The sequence below is a fragment of the Tyto alba genome, unplaced genomic scaffold (genome assembly GCF_018691265.1).
Source record: "Tyto alba isolate M040663 unplaced genomic scaffold, T.alba_DEE_v4.0 Super-Scaffold_23, whole genome shotgun sequence".
Taxonomy (NCBI): Eukaryota; Metazoa; Chordata; class Aves; order Strigiformes; family Tytonidae; genus Tyto; species Tyto alba.
In genome coordinates this window covers 27,907,185-27,928,417 of record NW_024881297.1, presented here as the reverse complement: position 1 = coordinate 27,928,417, position 21,233 = coordinate 27,907,185, and the positions used below count along the sequence as shown (strand labels likewise).

Here is a 21,233-nt window from a genome sequence, read left to right as displayed (position 1 = left end):
CAGCGGCACAAAAAGACGGGAGGGACCCTGCGGCCAGCGCAGCCCCCGCCCCGAGGTGGCAGGACCCCCCCAAACCCACCTACTTTTCACAAGGTCTGTGCCCCTTTGTCACACCCCCCCCCCCCCCCCCATGTCCTCCCTGGCAGGGGGTTTTGGGGAGCGGGCACGGAGCCCCAAGGCACCGAGATGCCAATAAAGCAACCAGAACGCTGTTTATTGATCACTTAAATCCCTGCCTCCCGCCAGGCCGGCCGGGCACCGGACCCGGGCAGTACAGACACCGGGGGAGAAAGTACTGTAAAAAACAACAAAACAAATGCAAATAAATTAAGTTCCCAACAAGTAAACGTAACCAGGTTCTGAGGTGCCTGTCCACGGTACTTCAAAAATAAAATAAAAAGGGAGGTGGGGGAATAAAAACAAGAAAAAGCCAAAAAAAGTACAAAAAAAAACCCCCAGAACCACAATCACAAGTGTGTGGAAAACTAACGGCGGTAACAGCAGAGAAAGCGGAGCCAAACACCGGCAAACACGGAAACACGGGGCAGGACGGCGTTGTGGGGGGCTGCGAGCTGGGGGGGGGGCGAGCACGGGGATCCCGCCTCTCCCGGGGGGAGAGGGGCTGGGGCATGCACGGGGAGAGGGGCCCGGGGGGCTGCAGGGCGCCGTGCCGGGGGGGGCAGGGTGGTCCCCGACACCCAGCCCGCCCGCGGTGGGAGGCCCCAGCTCTCGGCGGGTGCCGGGGACCGGTTTAGCTCCCGGCGGCTGCGGGGGCGACGCCGAGAGCGCCCAGTTTGGGGACTCCCCCGGCCGAGCCCCTTCCCCAGGTCGCGGGAGCGGGGAGCAGAGCCCGCTGCTGCCGTCACGGTGTGATATCAGAGGCAATGCCTGGAGAGACGGCGGCAGAGACGCCGGAGAGCGAGGCGGGAAATCCAGAGAGGGAGAGAAAACCCAGGGAGGGTTCGGCCGCCGGCCAAGCGGGAGCTGCCGGGGGCCGTGGGGGGTCAGTCCACAGCCGGAGCTGAGCTGGGCCTTTGGGTTTGCGCTGGAGCTGGAGCCGGGCCCAAAACGCAGGCTGGGTCTGAGGACTGGCAGCACGCGCGGAGCGGCTGCTTCTTCTCTCCTTGAAAGACATCGAACGGGGGAAGCTGATCTGCAAAAGGGGGCGAACACGGAGGGGTCTGCGGCGTGTGCTCACCGCTGGGCCAACGTCTGAGTAGTATTTACCAGAGGCATTTAATCATTTCAGCTAGGAAGCAAGAGGTTCGAGGGGACAGTGCCCTAAGAAAACCATGTTGGTGACTGGGGAACACCAGCAGTTCTGACCGGCTACCCCCGGTCTCCACCTCCGCACCTTCCCCCTCCTCTCCCTCGTCAGCACGAAGCGTTTCTCTCGGAAAGTCCTTAGATTTCCTCCACTCCGTGCGCAAATATCATCACCAGTCCCGGCTCTAGCACCATGTCCTCGCCCATGTGCTGGTTTTCGCAGGCCATCACCACCACGGCCTGCTTGCCGGGGATGCGCTTGGCCACATAGTTCTCGTAGTACCGCCGGTTCATCTGGCGGGTCTCCAGCGTGGCCAGGCCCTGCGGCCAGTTCCGCTCGTGGGCGTTCTCGATCAGCTCGTTGATGATGGACGTGGGGCAGCCGCTCTCCACCAGCGAGCGCTTGATGACGGCCTGCAGCACCGCGTCCGGCGTGGAGATCATGCCGCCCCACCGCGTCACCCGGGCCGGCTGCAGGGAGTTCACCCACCTGGGGACAGACAAGGGGACAAAGCGCTCAGGGCCGCGTGCTTTCGGGGGCTCTCACCAAAACCGGGGAACTGCTCTGCCTCTGGCCTGCTCCGTGCTCGGAGGCTGGATGGGGAATGCCCCTCCATTTCCCCACTTACCCCCCCGTTTTCACCCCCAAACAGGACCCAGCTGCGGCACTAAGCTCTGCTACTCCCTCCCCAGAGGGAGGGGAAGAATGGACGGGTTGAGAAGCTGCTTCCTCCAGCCTTTCTCACAAGGAGGAAGGAATCTGGCAGCTTCCTGCTCATGGGCAGGATGCAGGTGGAAGGATAAAAATGCTCGGAACCCATTGTGCAAGCAGCTCACGTGCCACGCCCCAGCACAAACACCCTATGCTTTTGTGAAGCATTTTCTTCTCAAACTGTGCCTTTGCCTTGGAAGGCACTTCACCCCCTCTCAAACCCGTCCGCCAGGCTGGCAGACTCCCAGCTCCACTTGCACCCTGACGCAGGGCTCCCCAGCTCCTCCCCGAGCAGCACGAGGACCAGCACTTACTCCAGGATTTCGTTGTATTCGATGGTCTCCTCCAGGTTCTGCAGGTTGGGGTTGACGCTGCGGATGGCGCGCATGTAGGCCTTCAGCAACTGAATGTCCCGTTTCTACAACAGGCAGGACACAGCGGGGTTTGCAAAAACAAAAGGAGTTGGCACCGCAGCTACACGCCACGAGACCGGACCCCAGAGCCCAGCGGCTGCACGACGGAGGTGCAGAACAGCGGCAGAGCCCTGGCTGCGCTCAGCTCCGGCTGCTCTGCAGCCGCTTCCTCCATCCACAACGCTTTTTTGGTGTTTGGTGTCCAAGCAGGTGAGACTTTCCCACAAGAGACCCCGCTGTGAGGCAGCCCTGGCACGCACAGACCTACCTGCTCGGCCAGCTGATGCTTGTGCTCTGCCGAGGTCTTCTCCAGCTCGGCGATTCTCGTCTGCTGCTGTTGCACCACGGATCTTAAATGCTTGATGCAGTTGTGGTTTGGCAGCTCATCTTTGGGCATTTCCAAGCTGTGGAACATTACAACAAAAAAGGTGGAGGCCCCACGTTAGGGAAAGTTACACACCAGAGCACTTGGCGTAAGCATGTAAACAGTCTCCAGAACAAATGAAGTCTCAGGGGACTTGCCAAGAGGCCCGGGAAGCCCAGTGCTGTAACCTCGGACAGGCGTAGGAAGGCTGTGCCTCAGAGCCGAGCCACGGTCTAGGGCAGAGCTATGGGAACAAAACACGGCCAGGTCGGCAGGCGAGAGGGATTTTCCTCCTCCAGAGTGATCAGGGCTCAGAATCAGGTCCCACACTAGGCAGCCCATGGGCCTGGGCCAGTCTCTGACTTCATCCAAGCAGATCCGATAGTTGCCAAGCCAACAGCCCGGCTGGACGCTTACAACACGAGTGGGAAGGAGACCAGCACCAAGAGCACACGTACCAAGGCCAGACCAGCCACCGGCTTTCAGCAACACGTAGGAGGGAGCAGAGCTCATGCTGGAACTTGTCCCAGGCTGGAATGGTTCTGGGCAGCTCACAAAGGCCCCAGTACCCCATTTCTAGCAGCCAACTGACACCCAAACCCCAGCAATGAGCTGAAGAGCCAGGGGCTTTGAACTGAGTTTAAAAGGAAATGGGTTTGACTAAAAGCCATCCCTTTCTGCAGCACCATGGCCTTCAAAGCCCTGCTGCCCCTGGAGCTCTGCGCCCAGGGGGGAAAAAGGGTGCCAGGCACCAAACCCCAGGTTCCTCCCCCGAGCCTGTGGTCCCAGCTCTGCCCACCCTCTGCGGCAGAGCTCCCCAAGGCCATCCTCACCCACATCCCTGCTCGCAAGTCACCGGGCGCTTTGGATTGTGCTCGCAGTCATTGAGGTGAGACATCAGGTTGTCAAGCCGCACAACGGCCGTACAGCCGAAAACAGCGTTGTCGCAAGTGATCTGCAGCTTCGAGAGCATATTACGCATGATCCGTGGGACGGGGCGGAGGTGGGCAACCGTCACGACGCTGCGGTCCACGGGGCACGTCTGCTGCTGGGAGAACCACTGGGTGATGCAGGCATTGCAGAAGGCGTGCTCGCAGTGAGGAGCCTGCGGAGGGGCAGAGAACAGCCGCGCGTTACTCGGACCCGGGAGGACAGCCTTGACCTGAGAAAGGCTCTCTGTCTTCGAGGGAGGCACAGCAGGTACGTGCTGCTTTGGGGGAGGAAAGCAAAGGGAAGAGGCGCCTCCGTTACACAAGCAGGCGCGATGCCCGTGCAGGGGAATGAGACACCAAAAGCCAGAGCTGTGAAGACCAGAGCCACCCTCAGCACCTTCCACTACGAGAGGCACCGCTGCAGAGCCGTCCTCCCTTCCCTTGGAAAAGCAGGCGCCCACCTTCGTCCACCTCTGGTTTTAATTTGCGCCCAGCCCCACCGAGGCACCCTCCTCCACCCAGCCACGTGCTGTCCTGCCAGCAGATCAGCTCCCTGGGGCAGGGCACGGCCCCCTCCAAGCAGCGTTCCTGCTCTGCTCCGTCCCAGGTAACATTGCCTCCTGACAGGGCTGAGGGGGCGAGACAGACTGGGATGTTAAATTTAAACATTTTTCCAGGGCAGATTAGAATATTACTTCACTGTATTTACACAGCTGGGCTTTGCTCTTGCGTTCAAGCTGCAGTTGAAAGAGTATTAAGATCGGGGAGGGGGAGCGGGCCGGCTCTTTGGACAACACTGAGTTTTCTTCCCCAGAGCAGAAACCCCGAGCCACAGGAAGGTCAGAGGCATTAGGGGCAAAGGGCCCTTCACAAGCTGTTCCCCCAGCGTGCAGTGCCTTGCAGGCTGCCTCCTACCAGCCGACAGAAGCCAGTGACGACTGCAGGGCGTACGCCAAACTAGGATTCACCCGTTCGAGCTACAGGACCATCTTTGGGAATTTTAGTGCAGCCCCTGGGGCAATGCAGCTCGAGCCACCCTGCCCAGCACAGCGTGTCTGAGCCAGCGGGCAGCTGAGCCTGGGAATCGCCATCCTTGGAGAGACTGAAATCTTGGGGCTGGATACAGCCCCGAGCCCTCCGAGGTATCAGTGGAGGCGGCCCTGCTTTGGCCAGGCAGAGGCACCTCACAGGTTGGGAGAAACAAGGAACCTTAAAAATATGCCCCCTCCAAACCACGGCTTGTGCCTAGCTACAGGCTTGGCCTGAGCACAGCTCCAGTCACTGCGGTGCTGGCAGGAGTCAGAGCGCTGGGATCCAAGAGAGGGGCTGTTAAACACACTGGAGAAAAGCCCAGGAACAAGGGAATTTGGGATACCACATTCTCAAAAGGAAATTTAAATAAACCTGCTTAAAAAACCTGCAACTTTCCCTCTGTTTTGTGTGATGGCTTGTGATTGTGTCCACATGTTGACAGACTTTTTGAAATTAAAGCTTCTTTGACATAACAGATTAGTGTAGCTGGAAGGCACTAACCCATGATTTTAACTACAGTAGATTGCAGTTCCACGCACCCCCAGCCCACTGGTACAGGGTGGGCTACGGCACACAGCCCCAGCCCTGCTGGGATTCCCAGAGGGCAACTTCTGTGATGAATTTCATTAATCAATGGAACTGCAATAATTATGCACATGTTTCAGATTAGCTTATTTTAATCCATTTTATTTCAAATGAAGTCAGATTTACTCTGAGGCTACTGAGCTGCCCAGCACATGGCCAGCGTAGGAACGCCTCTGGTGGCACGCAGGCCCCAAAGGGAAGGGCAGGGATGGGGGGCGATAAAGCCCCATGTAGAAGCCAGCTCTGCTCAGCCAGCAGCATTCCACTCTGCTCAGCACGGGTGAGGGGGCTCTAAAAGCCCCCACTAACCTCTCCCTAAGTAATGGGGCATCACAGGACACGGTGACAAGCACCCGAGGGGCTTGGGAGGGCTGGACACCCGCAGTGCTGTGCTGAAGAGCTTGGAACAACAGAGCTGCCAGGAAAACCCCATCCAAGGGCCCCCGCACTGCGCAGGAAGCGGAGGGAGGAGTGGAATCAGCAGCTCCCTGCGCACCCCGTCCTTCCCCGTGCTGCACCGTGAGCTGGGGGACCCACCAAAGCCAGGCCCGGGCAGAGCAGCGCGCTCTGTCCATCCTCCCAGCATCGTTTGGTGGCAGGGGAGGAACAGGAGGCTCCAGCACGGCTCCCAGCAGCAAAGCACAAGGGGTCAGCTCTGTAGCAGGGAGGAAGCACGTGTGTGGGGAAGCAGAGAGGGTCAGCCAAGCACAAAGCCATGAAGGACAGATTTTAGCATAGCTGCTGCCACCTCTGCCTTGCGACACCATCACCAGTATGCAGCTGCACTGAGCTGTGGTAGAGTTCAGAAGGGAATAAGGAACTCATAAGGGAAACCTGTCCCAGCACCAGCTTCTCGCTTCCTCCCGCTTCCTTGCTGACCCCAGGACATCCCCCCCAAGCCCAGATCTTCAGTTCGTTTCCACCACAACTCACACAACCGCAGACTTTTACCCCGGTGCTGCTTCCTTACCCGTGCTGTTGCCTTAAACCATTAGTAGGAAAGGTAAGAATCCATTGAGCTCACCTAATGCACATGCTGTGTGCGGCGCCCATCATCTGACCAAGACATCTAGAAGTCTGGAGCTGCAATCGGAGGCTTTCAGTAGCCACAGTCAGTGCTCGGATGGAAACCTACCTGAACTGGCTCCTCCAGGACCCCGCTGCAGATGGGGCATATAAGGTCTTCATCAACATCCCCCTGAAAACGTGCTACATCATACCCCATTGCTCATCACCGATGCCAGAACCCTGCGGAGGGAAAAGGAGCAGCCGTTAGGAGCAGCTGAGCAGGTCCTGACCCTCACAGCGTCCCAGTTTCCGAATTCCTGCTCTGTCCTCCCAGTGTGACCAGTTGCAGTAGCCCTGGGCAGGGCTGGAGCTCACAGCCAAGTGCCACAGGGAGGAGCGTGCAAGGGGGAAGAGGTCTCAGCCCAGTTTGTGGGTGCTGAACTGCTCCTCCATTCTGACACACTGCTGGCCTCGCTCCTCTCCCATACACATTATTACTAACAATTTTTTTAATTGCTGGTTGTTGGGCTTTGGTTTGTTTTTTTTTTTTTTTTTTTGTTGTTTTTTTTTTTTTTTGCACAGTTTTATTTGGTTTGTTGAGGACAGCACAGGGGCACCTCGAAAGAGGGAGCCCCATCCCGTGGGCTGTGCAGTGGGATGGGTGCTGGGGGCCACTCCTGGGTGCAGCCAGACACCCGCCAGCCTCGCCGCATCGGCTGCAGAGGAACCAGCATCTTCCCTGGGGACAGTGGCCCCGCTGGCCCCTAGCCCCAGAGCTGCAGGTACTCCTCTGCTGCCATCTCCAGCAGCTGAGCAGACGCAGGAGGAAGACACCCAGCACCACCGGCCGCAGAGTGGAACCTCAGCTGGGTGCTCCAGTGCCTGGACTAGGAGCCCCCCGCGACGTGCCAGAGCTGTTGGGGCTCTGCTCCCGGCACAGAGGGCGTGCAGCCCCGAGAGCAGCTCCTCAGGCACCAAGTCCCCGTCCCTCCCCGCATTCCCAGGCAACACTGTTCACCAACTTCTTACACTATTATCTGCCAGAGGCTGACCTTGAGCTCTGCCCTGGCACCTCGGCAGTTACCGGCTCCTCTGTGGCTTGTCCCTAAAGAGCCAGCTCCTCCTCTCCCATCCTCACCAACATCAGTGACAAACTGCAAGGGCCACACAGACTCACACTGCACTTGACTCCAGATAAAGGAGTCCACACCCCAGTCAAACAGGAGCCAGGAGGGATGGGAGGTGTGCAAGGGCATGTGGACACCACACAAGCCTCTAAACCCCACTGTTGGTGCGGTCAGGAGGCCGTGGCATGGCAGCACTTCCAGCTGAGCAAACACCAGGAGCATCAACTTGCTCTGGAGGGCAGGTAGGAACTGGCCCAGCTGCTGCTGCACAGCCAGATGTGGCCACCCAGCCAGGCCCAGAGGTGCTGAGCTCCTGTGCCCCAGCCCAGTTCCTCGCACGATGCCTTGTGCCTCCCCCCGGCCAGCTCTTCGCAACCTCAAGCTTTGGCTCTAGCCAGACATCGCAGGCAGAGCTGGTTGTGGAAACCATCGTGTCTGCCCAGCTAGAGTGGCGAGGGAGGAGAGGAGGGGATGGACAGACAGAAAGGGAGGCCATAGGTAATGCAGTCGCTTAATGACTGGCCCTTGGGACTCTCCTCAAGTCAAGGCGCAGCAGGGAGGGACTTTAATCAACCCACTGGACACTGAAAATCAGACAATAAATCAGCCCCACGTGTGGATGGATTCTTTGCTTCCACAGATCGGGCAGAGACAAAAGACTCCTCTGACAGAGGCTGGGGTGGGGAAAGTCCCTGGGTCAGCGTTTGTAATTCAGATAAGATTAACAACTGCAGGCTGGAGGGAGAATGGATCACGATCAACTAGGATCAGTTGCTCTTAAACCTCCCCACAGATGCTCTTAAACCTTTGGAGAGATGCTGCTCTCCTCCACGGGGAAGGGACCCAAACTCCTTCCCATCCCCGGACCACTTGCACTGCAAGTTCAGCACCTCCAACACATTTACATTGGGTTCAAGCCAACTGGAAGGGCAGACACGGATGTGGAGGACTCTGCACAAGAGCTCCTGGGTGCTGGTTGAGCCACAGCACCCACGCAGCCAGCCAGCCCCCCACCACAGAGGTGCTTCGCTTGGCAGCTGGGACCAGTCTGACCTTATCTGTTGCTCAGTGCTCAGGCACTGGTTCGTGCCCTGGTGTCTTAACGTGTCTGCGAATGTGTGAGCAGCCCCACAGACAGCCTGCCCTCTCCTCCTGCTTCTGCACAGCCACTCGGGTATCAAAGTGGAACTGCCCTGGGCACTGCGTCTTCAGAACCACATTCCCTAGCAACTCTTTCATTGTCTTTTGCTTCCAAATTCCAACATCACCCTTCCAAAAAAACAGCTGGGCAAGACACAAAACGTCTTCACATCCACTCAGGAAAGAGCCAAGCAGAGGGCAAAACAGATGAGCACTGAAAGCCAGCCTTGCCATCTGCCAAACAGAAGCCACATCAAAACTTCCTCCAGAAAAATTTCAGCACCTGCACGAGTCTGGATTCTTCTCATTCCTCGACCCAGCTGTTCCCCTTCTGACAGAGATCATCCACAGAGCTCTGCCAGCACGCTGAAGCAAGGAGCACCCTGCTGCTATCATGAAGCAGAAACAGGAGAGCTGAAAGCATCTGCAAATGCTTGAGTGAGATGGAGCTGGCAACCCAATCTCCCTCCCGCTAAGATCCAGAGGTGAATTAATGACCTGGCCCCACGGGATACTGGATACTCTCATCCTTCCCTGGGCTCTGCAACCTGCAGGATGGCCCCAAAGAAGGTATCACATAGCTAGTATGAGCAAGTCCTGCTTGCACAGCGCTACTCAGCCAGAGCGATGATTCACGGGCTGCAGGGATCCATCATGTGCTGAACCAAAGCACAAAGAGCTTCAAAAATACCTTTCCTGGAAGGGCTTGCAGAGGCGCTCAGACACCAGGGTGAAGTCAAGCCCAACCATCTGCAGCACGGGCAAGACACAATACAGAGGAAAGAAGGCTGAGCAGGAACCCAGACAAAGCCTGGTACAGGAAATTGCTTCTGCAGTAAACAGCAACTGCTGCCTATGATTATACTTGATTTCAGCAAACGAGCTTCCCAAGCCTGCCCTCTCCACATACAGACAGCTTCCTGACCCCAGCACCCTCCCAGGGCAGGGAGAGGGGATAGCTCGAAGAGATCAGAGGCCAGTCACAGAACTGGAGTTTAGCCCCAATTACAGAGAAAAGCTGGGGTAAGTCACTTTTTCCCCCCCCTTCCCTCCGCTTCCTATGTCATCAAGCTCCTGCCTCTGTTCTTTGTAGATTGTCATCTGCTTGGCCTGGGGACTTCGAGTGCCTGCTGGCTGCTCAACACTGAAGAGATCTACATAGCAACAAGGGCTTGATGGTATCAGAGAGGATCAGTAATTAACAAGTCAAAAGCACTTTGACATCCTACCCTTACCCAAAGCCTCCTCCCAAAGCATCCACCAGCCCAGACTAAGGTTCCTAATAGGCCCTTGGGGAAGGAAAGAGGAAGGCAACAACTCACTCCCCAGGTGGTTAGACCCTGGGCTGCATCGAGGGCAACCCCACGGCTGTCACATCCCCACGGCAGGGATCCCCCAGCTCCCCTGCTGCTACAGAGGGGTCAGCATCTCAAGTCCCAGCTTGTGCTGCTCTTCCATCCTCCCCACAAGCCCACCATTTAAATAGGCAAAGATGGCATCTAAAAGCTAAGGCAGACCGGTCACCATCAACTCCCTCTGCCCTGGTCACAGGACATTCATTCCTACATCCCCAGTGCATTGCAGTTTTGCTCCAAATTTTGAGTAAAAAGGGGCTTCACTCAGTTGTCTGGCATGAGCTTACCTCCGCTCTTCAAATGGCAGCGCAGGATCACAGCGAGCAAGGCTGGGGCTCCTCTGACCCAAAGCGTATCTGCCCGTCTTTCATGTTAGCAGCAGCCATACAGAGATTTCTGTGGTAATATTGTGCTGTCTTCCAGCACGATAACTAACTGCTCCTGCCCCCAGAGGAAAATTCAATTGCCGAGAAAACCTTTTCTGTTGACAAAAGGAAAATTAATGGCTTAAAAAAGCTCCCCCTCCTCCTTGAAAAAAAAAATGTCTGCATGGGAGCCCGTGGATTTGTTTCACAGCCCCCAAAGCACATGTTCACATGTTCCCTCCTTTTTGCCACAATATGCTCGAGCCGCTGGATCCCAGACACTCCGGCTGAGCCAAGCTTTCTGCCTGGTTGACTGCTCCAGGCGCAGTCTGTGGACCAAGCCAGCATCCACGGGCTCTGGAGGAGCTCTCCGCTCCGCCGGCACAGGGAGGCTGACTCATCTGAGCTCGCGGGGTTGTACTTCCACACTCCTGCTCACCCACACTGCCAGCTCTCCTCGGTCAGCAGCTCTGCCAGGCTACAAGCGCACCCAGGCAAGGATCCAGAGCAGCCTGGAAAGGGTCTGGCCCTGCACAGCTTTGCCAGGAAAGCAGCATCTTCAGCCAGACCTTAGCAGCGCGCTGGTGGCTGCGGGTCCTGGGGCAGGAGCAGACACCTTCACCTGCACCACGCGAAGAGCGTGCCAGGCCGTCGGGAGACACTGACTCACTCCCAGGAGCTAACTACAGTGTGAGCAGCACAAGAAAAAGACCAGTGCAGAGGCAGACAACAGCACTGGAAGGGAAGCGAGTTTCACCCAGGTGAACAATGTGCTGGCTACAAAACCCCCTGGGCCCCCCAGCTGCCTGGAGCCTGAGAAGGTGACGGGTTGAAGAGGCACTGACCCACCTTGACCCGCACAGCCGTGCCAAGAACAGGCGACAGGGATGACTGCACTCACAGCTAGAGCTCACCGAGACAAGTCAACCCGGTCCAAGGCAAACAATAAATGAGAACAGCGAGAACAATGCGATCACAGGAGCGGAACCAGCACCGACCTACTAAACACACGGCAAAAAACACGCCTGGAAAATCAGAGCACAATGGTCAGTAAAGCCAAGGACGGGATGAAGAGCGGCGACCACCCCCAGGGTCTCGTGTTCAATCAAAGGTGTCCAGCTCCTCCCCGGGGACACCAGCCGCTGGCAGCGTCTGCCAGCTCTGCTCCTGCCCTCCTTTCAGCAGCAGATCCATGCAGCCAGCCCCTCTTCTGAGCCAGGATCTGGTGCCAGTTCACTAGGGAAGCCCATCCCTTCTGTGGAAATACAGAACACCAGACAGAATCCCATAAAAAAATTGAAAACAAACAAACAAAACAAATCAAACTTAATTAGCCTGTGCTGGAAGTCTCCAGCGTCAGGCTTTGCCTGGTTCTCAGGGAAAGATGACACCATTTTCTCATTATTTCCAATATAAATGTTGCCAACAGATACCAGAGCCGCTTTGCAGCTGGGATAGCTCGGAAGAAACCTGTTCTGTGAGCAATGGTGTTTTTAATAATCTTTCCTAATTTCATCAGCTTTGTGAGCCAAAAGAAATAGAATTAAAACCAGAAAGCAAGGGGGAGGGGAGGAAAAAGAGAGAAAACAACATATGGTTGCAAGAAGGGCTGTTCTGTAGCAGTTAAAGCCCAGCATGGGAGCCAGGACACCAGCGATCTTCTCACTGTGTGTGTTCCGGGGCACCATGCTTTGTTGTCTCTGTTTCCCTGCTGTGAGTAAATACATAACACCTCGGGGGGCTGCACGGTTTCTGAAGCAGTCTTGCTGTCTCTGGAAAGTTTCCGGGGGGGGGAAGTGACCCAGAAGCTTAAAGAAGTCGAAGTTTTACAGTAACTGGCTCCCAGCACCCGGGGTCTGCATCCATTTAACATGACCTCTGCTCCCAGGAGTCCAGGTCACAGCAAGGGAGGAGGCTGCCGGTGGCACAGCAGAGCAGGGACAGCCAGTCGCCAGGACAGAGCCACCCAGAAGCTGCCCCAGCCACCCAGAAGCTGCCCCGTCCGTACCTGGGAGGGAGAGCAGGGGCTCTGCGGGGGGCTGAAGCGCTTTGCTGAAGGCATCTGCTGGGCTCCATCACCCAGCCCAGGCATGGAGGCTGCTCGGGTAGGATCAGCCTGGCGCCAGGAGCCGGCGAAAGGGCTCTGCTCAGCCGGATCTCTGGTCTGACAAGCAGATTGGAGACAGAAGAGTCATCAGTGTTGAAGCTGTGCCCATGTCTGTGCCTTGCAGCTTTAAAGCAGCTCCTAACCGACTTGACACAATGGAAGTTTCACAGGAAATCCTCACGTCAGCACCCAGAGCTGGCTCTGGTGACAGTAGCCTGTTCCCGTACAACGGGAGAGGCTTCACCAGCCCAGTGACAGTCAGCATGCAGAGCTGCGAGTGACCCCCCCTTAGTGCAGCCCAGCTGGCCAAGCCCTGGTGATTACTCGCCCACCCTCCCTCCAGCACCCCTCTCTGCGGCTCATGACATCCCCCAGCATCTGAAGGCTGTGCATTCTAGAGCACAGCACGGTCAGCAGCTGTGACAAACCTGCTGGGCCCCTGCAAGCCACAAACTTGAGATGAGTGCCCAGCACACGGCCACCCTGCCCTGGGTCAGAGCCACCCAGCAGTCATGGGGCACTGGGGACCTGCCAGCCAGTGCTACAAAGAGCCCCCAGTGTCACACAAAAAAGGAAGAGCGGTCTGAAACCAAAGATTAACAAGAACAATACTGAATCCAAACACGCGGCATAATCTGAAGCTGGCTAGAAGTCCCTCTCTGCCTGACCTAGTTGTCCAGCGACCCAGTTTCTAACCACAAGCCCAGCGGGACAGCAGCAAGCCCAGCGCGTGTTGGACATTCCTGGCCGGAGCAACTTCCCCGCGCTGCCGGGCCTGGCAGGGAACCGAAGCAGGCACCTGCTGGCACACAGGCCGAGCACAAATCCAAACTCTGCCCCGAGCTGGAACCACGAGCTCTCTGCCCAGATACGGGCCCCATCAGGATTTAACAGCAAGGAGGAGCTGGCACAACGTACATTCCATAACTTCTTTGGAAACCAAAGACCAGCAGCGCCCAGCAAGGGGCACGGGTGGGAGCTACACGGCCGTGTGTTACGGAAATGAAGGCAGCAGGAGAGCAAACACTCAGTTTTGTGAGGTACAGCCCAGGGGCCAGCCACCTTCCCTACCACTCTCTCCTCGCTGCACGGGGCTTCGGCAGCTCTGCTGAGCCCCACAGGCCTGGCCAGACCGTTCCAAGCCACTGCATTTATAAGTCTTGACTTGTGTCAGACCTTCCTGGTCCTTATGATCATTACCTTGATTTTTCTGGTACAAAATTACACCCCATGCCCACCAGTGTTACGCACTGCTCGACAGAGCAGATCTGATTTCAGATGCCAGCACCAAAACTGAGCGGGGTCCAGAGTCCAGCTGGCACGGGCAATCCCCGAGCTCAGCCACAGTCTCGCGCTCAGCACGACCGGCGAGGTCTGGAGAGGCAACGCAGCAGCCGCAGGATCAGATTCTTGGCATTGCTCTGCCTGTTCCTTTGCTTCTTCCCATTTTGTTGGCATCTGGCTTTCCTGCATGTGTGGGATGAGCCTGCATGGTTTAGTGGTTTTCCCAGGAATTTCTGCCTGCATTTGAGACATCTACAGGCCATGAGCTTAAAAACCACTGGCACAGATGAGAGCCCTGGTCTGCAGGCCAGGAGAGTCACTTCACCTGCCCGACTTCAGCTTCTCCACCAAGAGTAACTGGTGAAGAGCAGAAGATACAGCAAACCAGTTCCACCTGCACACACACCACCAGCTGCTTGGCATGTGCATAATTAACCACCCCACTAATGACACCACACAGTGCAGCAGCGCTCCCTCCCCACCAAAAAATCTGATCAGACACTCAAACAGCCTCAGCTGAAACGTGACTCGTTTGCTCCTCTCCAGCCTTAACACACAGGGCCTCTAATTGCTGTTGCACATACCCAGGAAGCAGACAGCAATTTAAAGTAATTTACTCTCCACTCGCCCTAAAAGCCAGCGAAGCAATCCCAACAGCACTTCCAGTCTCCAGGAAGAGCCCAGCAAGGCTTCGTGCTCCTCGACTCTGCAGCACGGCTCGTTAAACACTGCTAGTACCACAGCAGAGCCACACTCCAGACCCAACGGGCTCAAGGACACCAAGGAGTTGGGTTCAACTGATTTACCCGACGCTAACTAGTATCGTGATTCTTGCTTACTAATCCTTTAAAAGGTTGCCACCCACTTCAACATAATTATTGAGCTAATGTACTTGTTTTGGAACAATGGTGACACGAGTTAATTCATTCCTTCTCCAAACGTCTCCTTCAGCAGGAACAAAACTCAGTGGCTTCAGCATGCTCACTGCAGCCCCTCTCACACCCAAAATAATCAATATCCCCCAGGCCTAAAACTTTTATTGGGTGGAGGTGTTTCTTCAAAGTGTTTTAACCAGTTAGCAGAGACTTCAGGAATGACTGACTGTAATCCACAAAGTTTTAGTACATACTATTTTGATTCAAGAGGCCACAGGCAAAACACATAAAAATATTACTCATTACTTGCTAATTAAAAGCCAAAAGCATTGAGTGTACAAATCTAACAGCTCTTCCCATAAAGATTTTTCCTCCAGTGTTGATCTTCTTTTTTGACATTAGCACACGTCCAGAGAGCAAAACTTTCTAAAGGAAAAAAAAAAAATTAAAATCCCTTTTTATGAAAAGCCTTTCACAAGTCAAAGGAAGCTTTTGCCCAAGTACACACAGGCAAACAAGATCAAAAGGAAAGCGGTGTTAAACAATCGTTCCCGGTTGTATAATAGGAGGAAAACACATCAATCGTGAGGCCCTACCCATGTTCAAGATCCCGTTTTGGTAACTGGTGGAAGGACAAACACCATGTTGAAGAACTAGTGCTTAACCCCTGCAGAATCAGGCTGGAGGGCTCTGCCACCCAGCAAGGCCGTTCCTTAGTCTGGGAAGCTCTTCAGGATCACTAAAGCCCGGCTGATAGTCCTGGGAACACCTACAGGCATTGTGCCCAATGCTGGCAGCGCCTCAAAATCCCACAACATGAAACAACTCTGCTGGTACCAAAAAGAGCACTGCCAGCCTCCAGTCTCTCCCAGCTGGGACCCAACACACTCATCCTGTTTTCGGCACTTGTAATGTGTTGAGAGGATTTAAGTGAAAGAGGCTGGAGGCAGAAAAGTTTGCTGAGGAAATCAGCCATCTTGAGAAAGTAAAGCAACAACAACAACAAAAAAAAAAAGCGCCTTTGGGAAGTCTTGAGGTGGCTACTGAAAGCAGAGCAGGCCTCAGCACACCAAGGTCCCATCGCGCTGTGCAGTGTCACCTCTGCACCTACGGGAGCCAAGGATGATTTAAGAGGGAGGTGGGCAGCCCCACGCACAGCCGTGGGGCAAGGGCGTTATCCCCTCGCACCAGGCAAGGCCCATCCAAAAAAGCCAGCCAAGCAGCCCAGGTGAACCTGGGCAGTGCCCCATCCCTCCTCCTCCAGCACAGCCTGCTCATCGGCGCACGCTCGGCACGAGACAGCTTTTATCCACCCAGTCCCCAATTCCACAGCCAGAAAACTGCAACAGCAGCTCTCTTCCAGAGCCGTGGGATGAGCAGAGGGAACATCCATGGACCAGATCAAACCCCTGCTCCGCTCCAGCCACCCTTACCTCCAGCCTGCGAGGAACATGACAAGATCTCCCGGGCTGCCAAGTCCCCGGTGCTGCATCAAGTCCTACAGCCCTACGAAACACATGCTCAAAACTCACAGCTGACTGCAAGGTTCTGCTTCGCAACCGAAAGCAGCTCAGGGAACGCAGTTTGTTGCTGCAGGTTGCTAAGCCATGGCAACGACTTCTGAGAGGAAGAGAACCATAAAAATCACACATTGTTTTGGGAACATCAAGGTCTTGCTCTTTATTCAGACATTCTGATAGGGTGGCCTGACCTGGAGCTCCTGAGCTGCCCACCCAAGTCCTGCCACTTCCCTTCTGTACTTATTTTCAGATCAAGCCCTTACAAAGCTCAGGAATTCAATCTACAGCGTTGTAAAGGGGCTTTGACAGCTCAGACAGGACTGACAAAGGGGCAGAAATAACACCCCAAATCCCACAGATACACAACAACACGGGGACAACTGGGTGAACACTCAAAGGTCAGTACCACTTTTGTGTCAGGGAAGGAAACCTCGTGGCAGATTTCCACAAGACAACATTACATTCCTCCAAAAATATTCCAATGGGGGGGATACACTCCCTTACAGGACTACACCCATGCTTTGTCTCCCACCCTGCCTTGCAGAGGCTGCAGTTCCCCAGCAGCAGCTTGGGGGTGGGACCCTGCCCATGGCCCCCCTGGCACAGGAGAGAGCTGTCACCGAGCATCCTCAGGACCAGGGGATATGCTCGCTCTGGGTGTCGCAAACCACAGCCTCCCAAGCCTCAGGTCCCTATGCCCCAGGTTTATCAGAAGGGAAACATTCAAAATCCAGGCAGAAACACACATTTGGAGTTTTGTTCTTTCTGCTACAAGCTTAGAATATTCTTCCCACTTGCTGCATTTTCACTCGCAAAGTCTCTTTATTTCACTTGAGCTCTGCCTACCAGGAACCTGGTTAGGAACTAAACAAGTCCTGTGACTCCCATTAAAAACCACTCAAGCCACCAGCTGCCAGGGCACCGGCTGCCCTCTGAGCTCTGACACATCCCACAAACCCCAGAGATCACGGAGGAATGCGGCGCAGCACACTGCCGCAGCCTGTCTACAGGCAGATGCAGCAAGACCAGAGGAAGACGTTGCCACTGACAGCCCAGAGGCAGGAACCCGGCCCCAGCTGCCTCCTGGGGGTTGCACGTTCCTCACCCATGATGGCAGAGACCCCAGAAAGCTCTGACCAGGACCAGGCCCCACACATGGGACGGGCCCTGCACCCACCAGAAGCGGTTTGTCTGCAGAGCGCTCACAGCTACGGGTCAGGCAGAAGACACGAGGGTCTGCGACGCCGGCGTCCCTTCGTTAGGTAAGTGGAACGAGCCACTTGTTAACAGCTGGGGCCGTGCTAGAATTATGCAGTGCAACTTCACCCAGCTCTGCCAAGCCTTTCATTTTATGGTCCGTTTCTTGTGGTGTCAAGACATCAAGAAAATGAAAAGCCTAAATCTGAAGTTAAACCAGTTTATGTTTGGGGGGATTTTTCCCCTCCCCTCAGGAACAGCAGATATAAGTTGCAGCCAGCAAAACGTCTGAATAGGCACACTCAGTCATAAAAAGCATCCCGCATCGCTGCTCCATCGGTAGCCTGTCCCCTCCCAGCCCCAACTGCTCCACCAGAAGCAGAAGCAATGCCTTGTCCCAAAGGAAAGCGCGCTGGGCAGCTTGTTTAAACAGGGGCAGACGTGCTGCTCCGGTACCTGCCATGGAAAGGTGGACCCAGCAGGCCAGCGGACGCCCTGGAGCCACCAGTCCCACCAGCAGCACTCTGAGCTGTCCCAGCTCCTCAAACCAGAGGAGAGGATTCCTGGGAGCCCAGGGCAGGACCGGGCCCCTCACAGCTCAGCCAAGCCTCCGTGCTGCCGGTCAGACCCACCTTCAACTGTGGGCACTACCTGTCAGCACAGACCAGCTGCCACAGGGAAACAGTAATGTGAGACCAAAGGAGCTTTTTGCCTTCACTCGAAAGCATTTGGAGGCGAGGGATCTCTTCAGGCTCCGTGAATAATCCCACGCTCACAGCAGAGCCGCACGGATCGTGTCCCGATTTCTGCTGCGAGGAGCCCACACAAGCTGCGAAGCCCCAGCAGTTGGCCAGTCACCAAGAGAGAAACAGGCAGAGGCCGCCTGAGCGGTGCAACGCACGGCTCCCTTTTACCTTCAGCTTTGTTTGAGGTTCGCTTTGCATTGCCTCCAGCTGCCTCTGCAGCCTTTTCGGATGCCTTCCCAGAACTCTAGATTCATCAGTGGGTTTCGTTAACAAAGCACTTTCCCCCACAAGTCACAGGGCACCTCGCTCTTTCAAGAGTGCTCTGGGAATTCCAGTGCCTGCCCTTCTCCTTCTACAGCACCAAGTGAAATACGAGATACTGAAACCAGGCAGGGGCAGTTTCTAAGCCAGTTTGGCAGGACTTATTCTAAACCTCTGAAATTTAAGGAAGATCTCGCTATTTCCCTGTAGACATTAATTTACAACAAAGGTTCTTTAACGGCTTTAGAGCAAGAGCTGCTCCTTCACTGCGCACCTGCACAGACCCATGAATCTCTAAACAGTAAATCTGCCGGGGGAGAGATCAGGCAGCTACAAGCTGCGAGAACAGCCGTACGTGCTGCACTGTCAGCTGCAACAGGGGGACTGTCAAGACATACAGGGATCTTTCTCGTTAACAGAGCAAAACCCATGTTTTTAGATAAATATGACTTCAAAGTGAACCGCAGCAGCAGTCAGCTGAAAGCCCTGAAAGCGTATATAAAGCAAAACCCTGTAAAACTGCTGATGTAACTCTTAGCTGTTCACGAGTCGGAGGCTCCACGTGTGTGGAGGAAGGCCTTGACCTCATCCCTTGTGCACAGATGGAGAAAGTTTTGAGGTACGTGATTTACCTTCTGTGGCAGAATTCCTCCCTAAGAAGCAAAGAGGCAGGGCTGGGCTGGGCTGACTCTTTTCAGGGAGACGCTCCCAAAGGCCCATCTTTTCCCCTTCCTCTTCTACAGTTTAAAATGCCGTTCTTCAAGGGCCAAGAGCCACTGCCACGCAGGAGTCATAAGGTCAGACAGGACAGATCTAGTCACAGGGGGGGGGGAAAAAAAAAAAAAAAAAAAAAGGAAGGAAAGATGAGCATGGTAAAAGCTGAGGTGGAAGGCTGTGCCTAGCCCCTCTCAGGGCCCAGGTGAAGACACCTCTCTTCCTCCACACAAGAACCAGGCCTCCAGCCCCACAGAAGAGAAACCTGCATTTCCTGAAGAGGAACTTTGCAACTCTCCTAAAAAGCAGAACAACCCCTGCAGACACCATCGAGCGCTGGCACCACGAGCCCTGTACGCCCCTGACACAGACACACACTCCCCCGGGGACAAGGGCCCGACATCGGCCACGAGAACAGAGAACCATCACCACACCTCAGACTGCTCCTTACCTTGTCTTCCAACCCCATGAAAAATGGCTCTGCCTTGCCTTTTTCTTTTCCATTTAATTGGGAAGAATAAGGGTCCCTCCGGAGCCCCCAGCCAGCCTGAGAGCCCTCACACATCCCAGCCTCCCCAACAGGCTGAGCATGACCGAGCTGGTGACCTAAACATCGGCTGCCTCCCCGTGACACTTTGCTTTGGCAATTACAGCCCTTGGCCAGAGCCCCGCTCACCTCAGCCTCAGCCCGGGGAAGAGCTGGGGCGAGAGGCGCTTCCGGCAGGACACTGCACTGCAGGAGCGCTTCGTGTGCAGGGAAAGAAATATTTGCCTAGTAGGTAAAGTCTGTGCTTCTAAGTTACGCAATCCCGCTAAAAATAGTTTCCCCAAATGCCACCTTAAGATCTTCTGACACAAATCCAAATTTCTCTTGCAACTCCTCTGCTTGTTCTAGCTTTGCAAAAATTGACAGCAGGGAAGCCTGAATCGGAAAAACTGCTTCGGTTTTATCTGCTGGTCTTGGCAACAAGGATGAAGCCAGCTCAGAGCCACCCCTGGGCGCTTGCACCGCACTGAGCCGGCACGATGGCACCCAGCCCCCAAAGCCACCACAAGCAGCTTTATTATTGTAACAAAGGAGTCAACCCGATACTGTTGCGTATTTGTATGTTTTTACATTTATCGCTTAAAGCTGTATTAAAAAAGACTAAGGCCTTTCCTGTAAGACGAAATGCCGCCGAGCTCAGGTGAGACAAGCAGCAGAACGCAGCCCGTTTGCAAAACCTCGCCGTGAATCAAGCCTTATCCCATTTAATTACCAGCCTCCCTCTGCTTCCTACCCTTCCCTGAGCAGACAGACAGCCTGCGTGCTGTGCTCCAGAGCTCAGGGCTCCGACAAGGGGGAAGCTGCCCCTGTTCCCCACATTCCTCTGCGTGCAGGGGATTCCCCGCTCCTCGCCCGGGAGCACTCCGGGATCAGGACGGCCCGAATCCTCCCCACACCACAGCAGCACCCAGAGGCTGCAAATAATTTGTCATCGGAGCAACTTTCAGCCCAATTAAAAGTCTTTCCTTCAAAAGCGACCAGAAGGGGAAGTGCCCCGGGAGTCCAGGCGTATTCACGGCGCTGCATCGCCGGGTGGACACGGCAGTTTCGCAGGCCACGGGGTCTGGTTTGGGTTTTATTCCGCGGTTTTCCAGCCGCCCTCCGGCTCGGCCAGCGCGTCTGAGCCCGCTCGGGCCGCAGCGGCCGCGGACACGCGTGGGGCGGGCAGGACCGGGGCCGGACACCGAAACCGGGGGATCCTCGTCCCGGCCGCGCAGAGCCCCGCAGCGCCGGGGGCCGACCCCACCTCAGACCTCACCTCCTGCCAGCCCCCGCACCCCGGCCCGGGGTCGCAGCGGACCTCAAGACCCCGGCACCCCGCGAGAGCCACCGCCCCGCTCCCGGTGCTGCCGCGGCCGCCCCGCGCCCCACCCCCCCCAATCCCCTCTATTCCCGAACACCGCCCCCGGTCGTTCTTTACCCCCCCCCCCGCCTCACGTACCGCCTGCCGCCCGCGCCGGCTCCGGGACGCCGCGGGGCTCAGGGGCGGCCGCGGCCTCCACCGCTCCCCCCGCCCGGCCCCGCCGGAAGCCCCCGCCCCGCCGCCGGCCGGAAGCGCCGCTCTGGTCGGCGAGAAGCGCCGGAACTCTCTGGTCAGGGCGGGGCTTAAGGCTGAATCCCCGCCTCCTCCGCCCCGCCATTCGCCGGCGGCACGGGGCGCCCTCCGCCCCCCCCGCGCGCTGA

At 56.1% G+C, this 21,233-nt stretch overlaps 1 protein-coding gene across 3 annotated transcripts; it reads right to left on the bottom strand.

Annotated features, from left to right (window-relative positions):
* Positions 1 to 193: 193 nt before the first annotated feature.
* On the bottom strand, positions 194 to 21,097 carry RNF41 (ring finger protein 41). 3 transcript variants are annotated; one of them, XM_032998504.2, is made up of 7 exons: positions 20,992 to 21,097; positions 18,922 to 19,102; positions 6,440 to 6,552; positions 3,589 to 3,860; positions 2,660 to 2,795; positions 2,293 to 2,396; positions 194 to 1,756 (listed from the first exon to the last, which is right to left on the bottom strand). In XM_032998504.2, the coding sequence occupies exons 3-7, from the start codon at positions 6,527 to 6,529 to the stop codon at positions 1,405 to 1,407; spliced, it is 954 nt and encodes a 317-aa protein (XP_032854395.1). In that variant the 5' UTR covers positions 6,530 to 6,552; positions 18,922 to 19,102; positions 20,992 to 21,097; the 3' UTR covers positions 194 to 1,404. The 3 variants fall into 3 exon arrangements, with proteins under 3 accessions (XP_032854395.1, XP_032854396.1, XP_032854397.1); XM_032998505.2 differs by lacking the exon at positions 18,922 to 19,102; XM_032998506.2 differs by lacking the exons at positions 6,440 to 6,552; positions 18,922 to 19,102; positions 20,992 to 21,097 and adding an exon at positions 6,329 to 6,439.
* Positions 21,098 to 21,233: the final 136 nt, after the last annotated feature.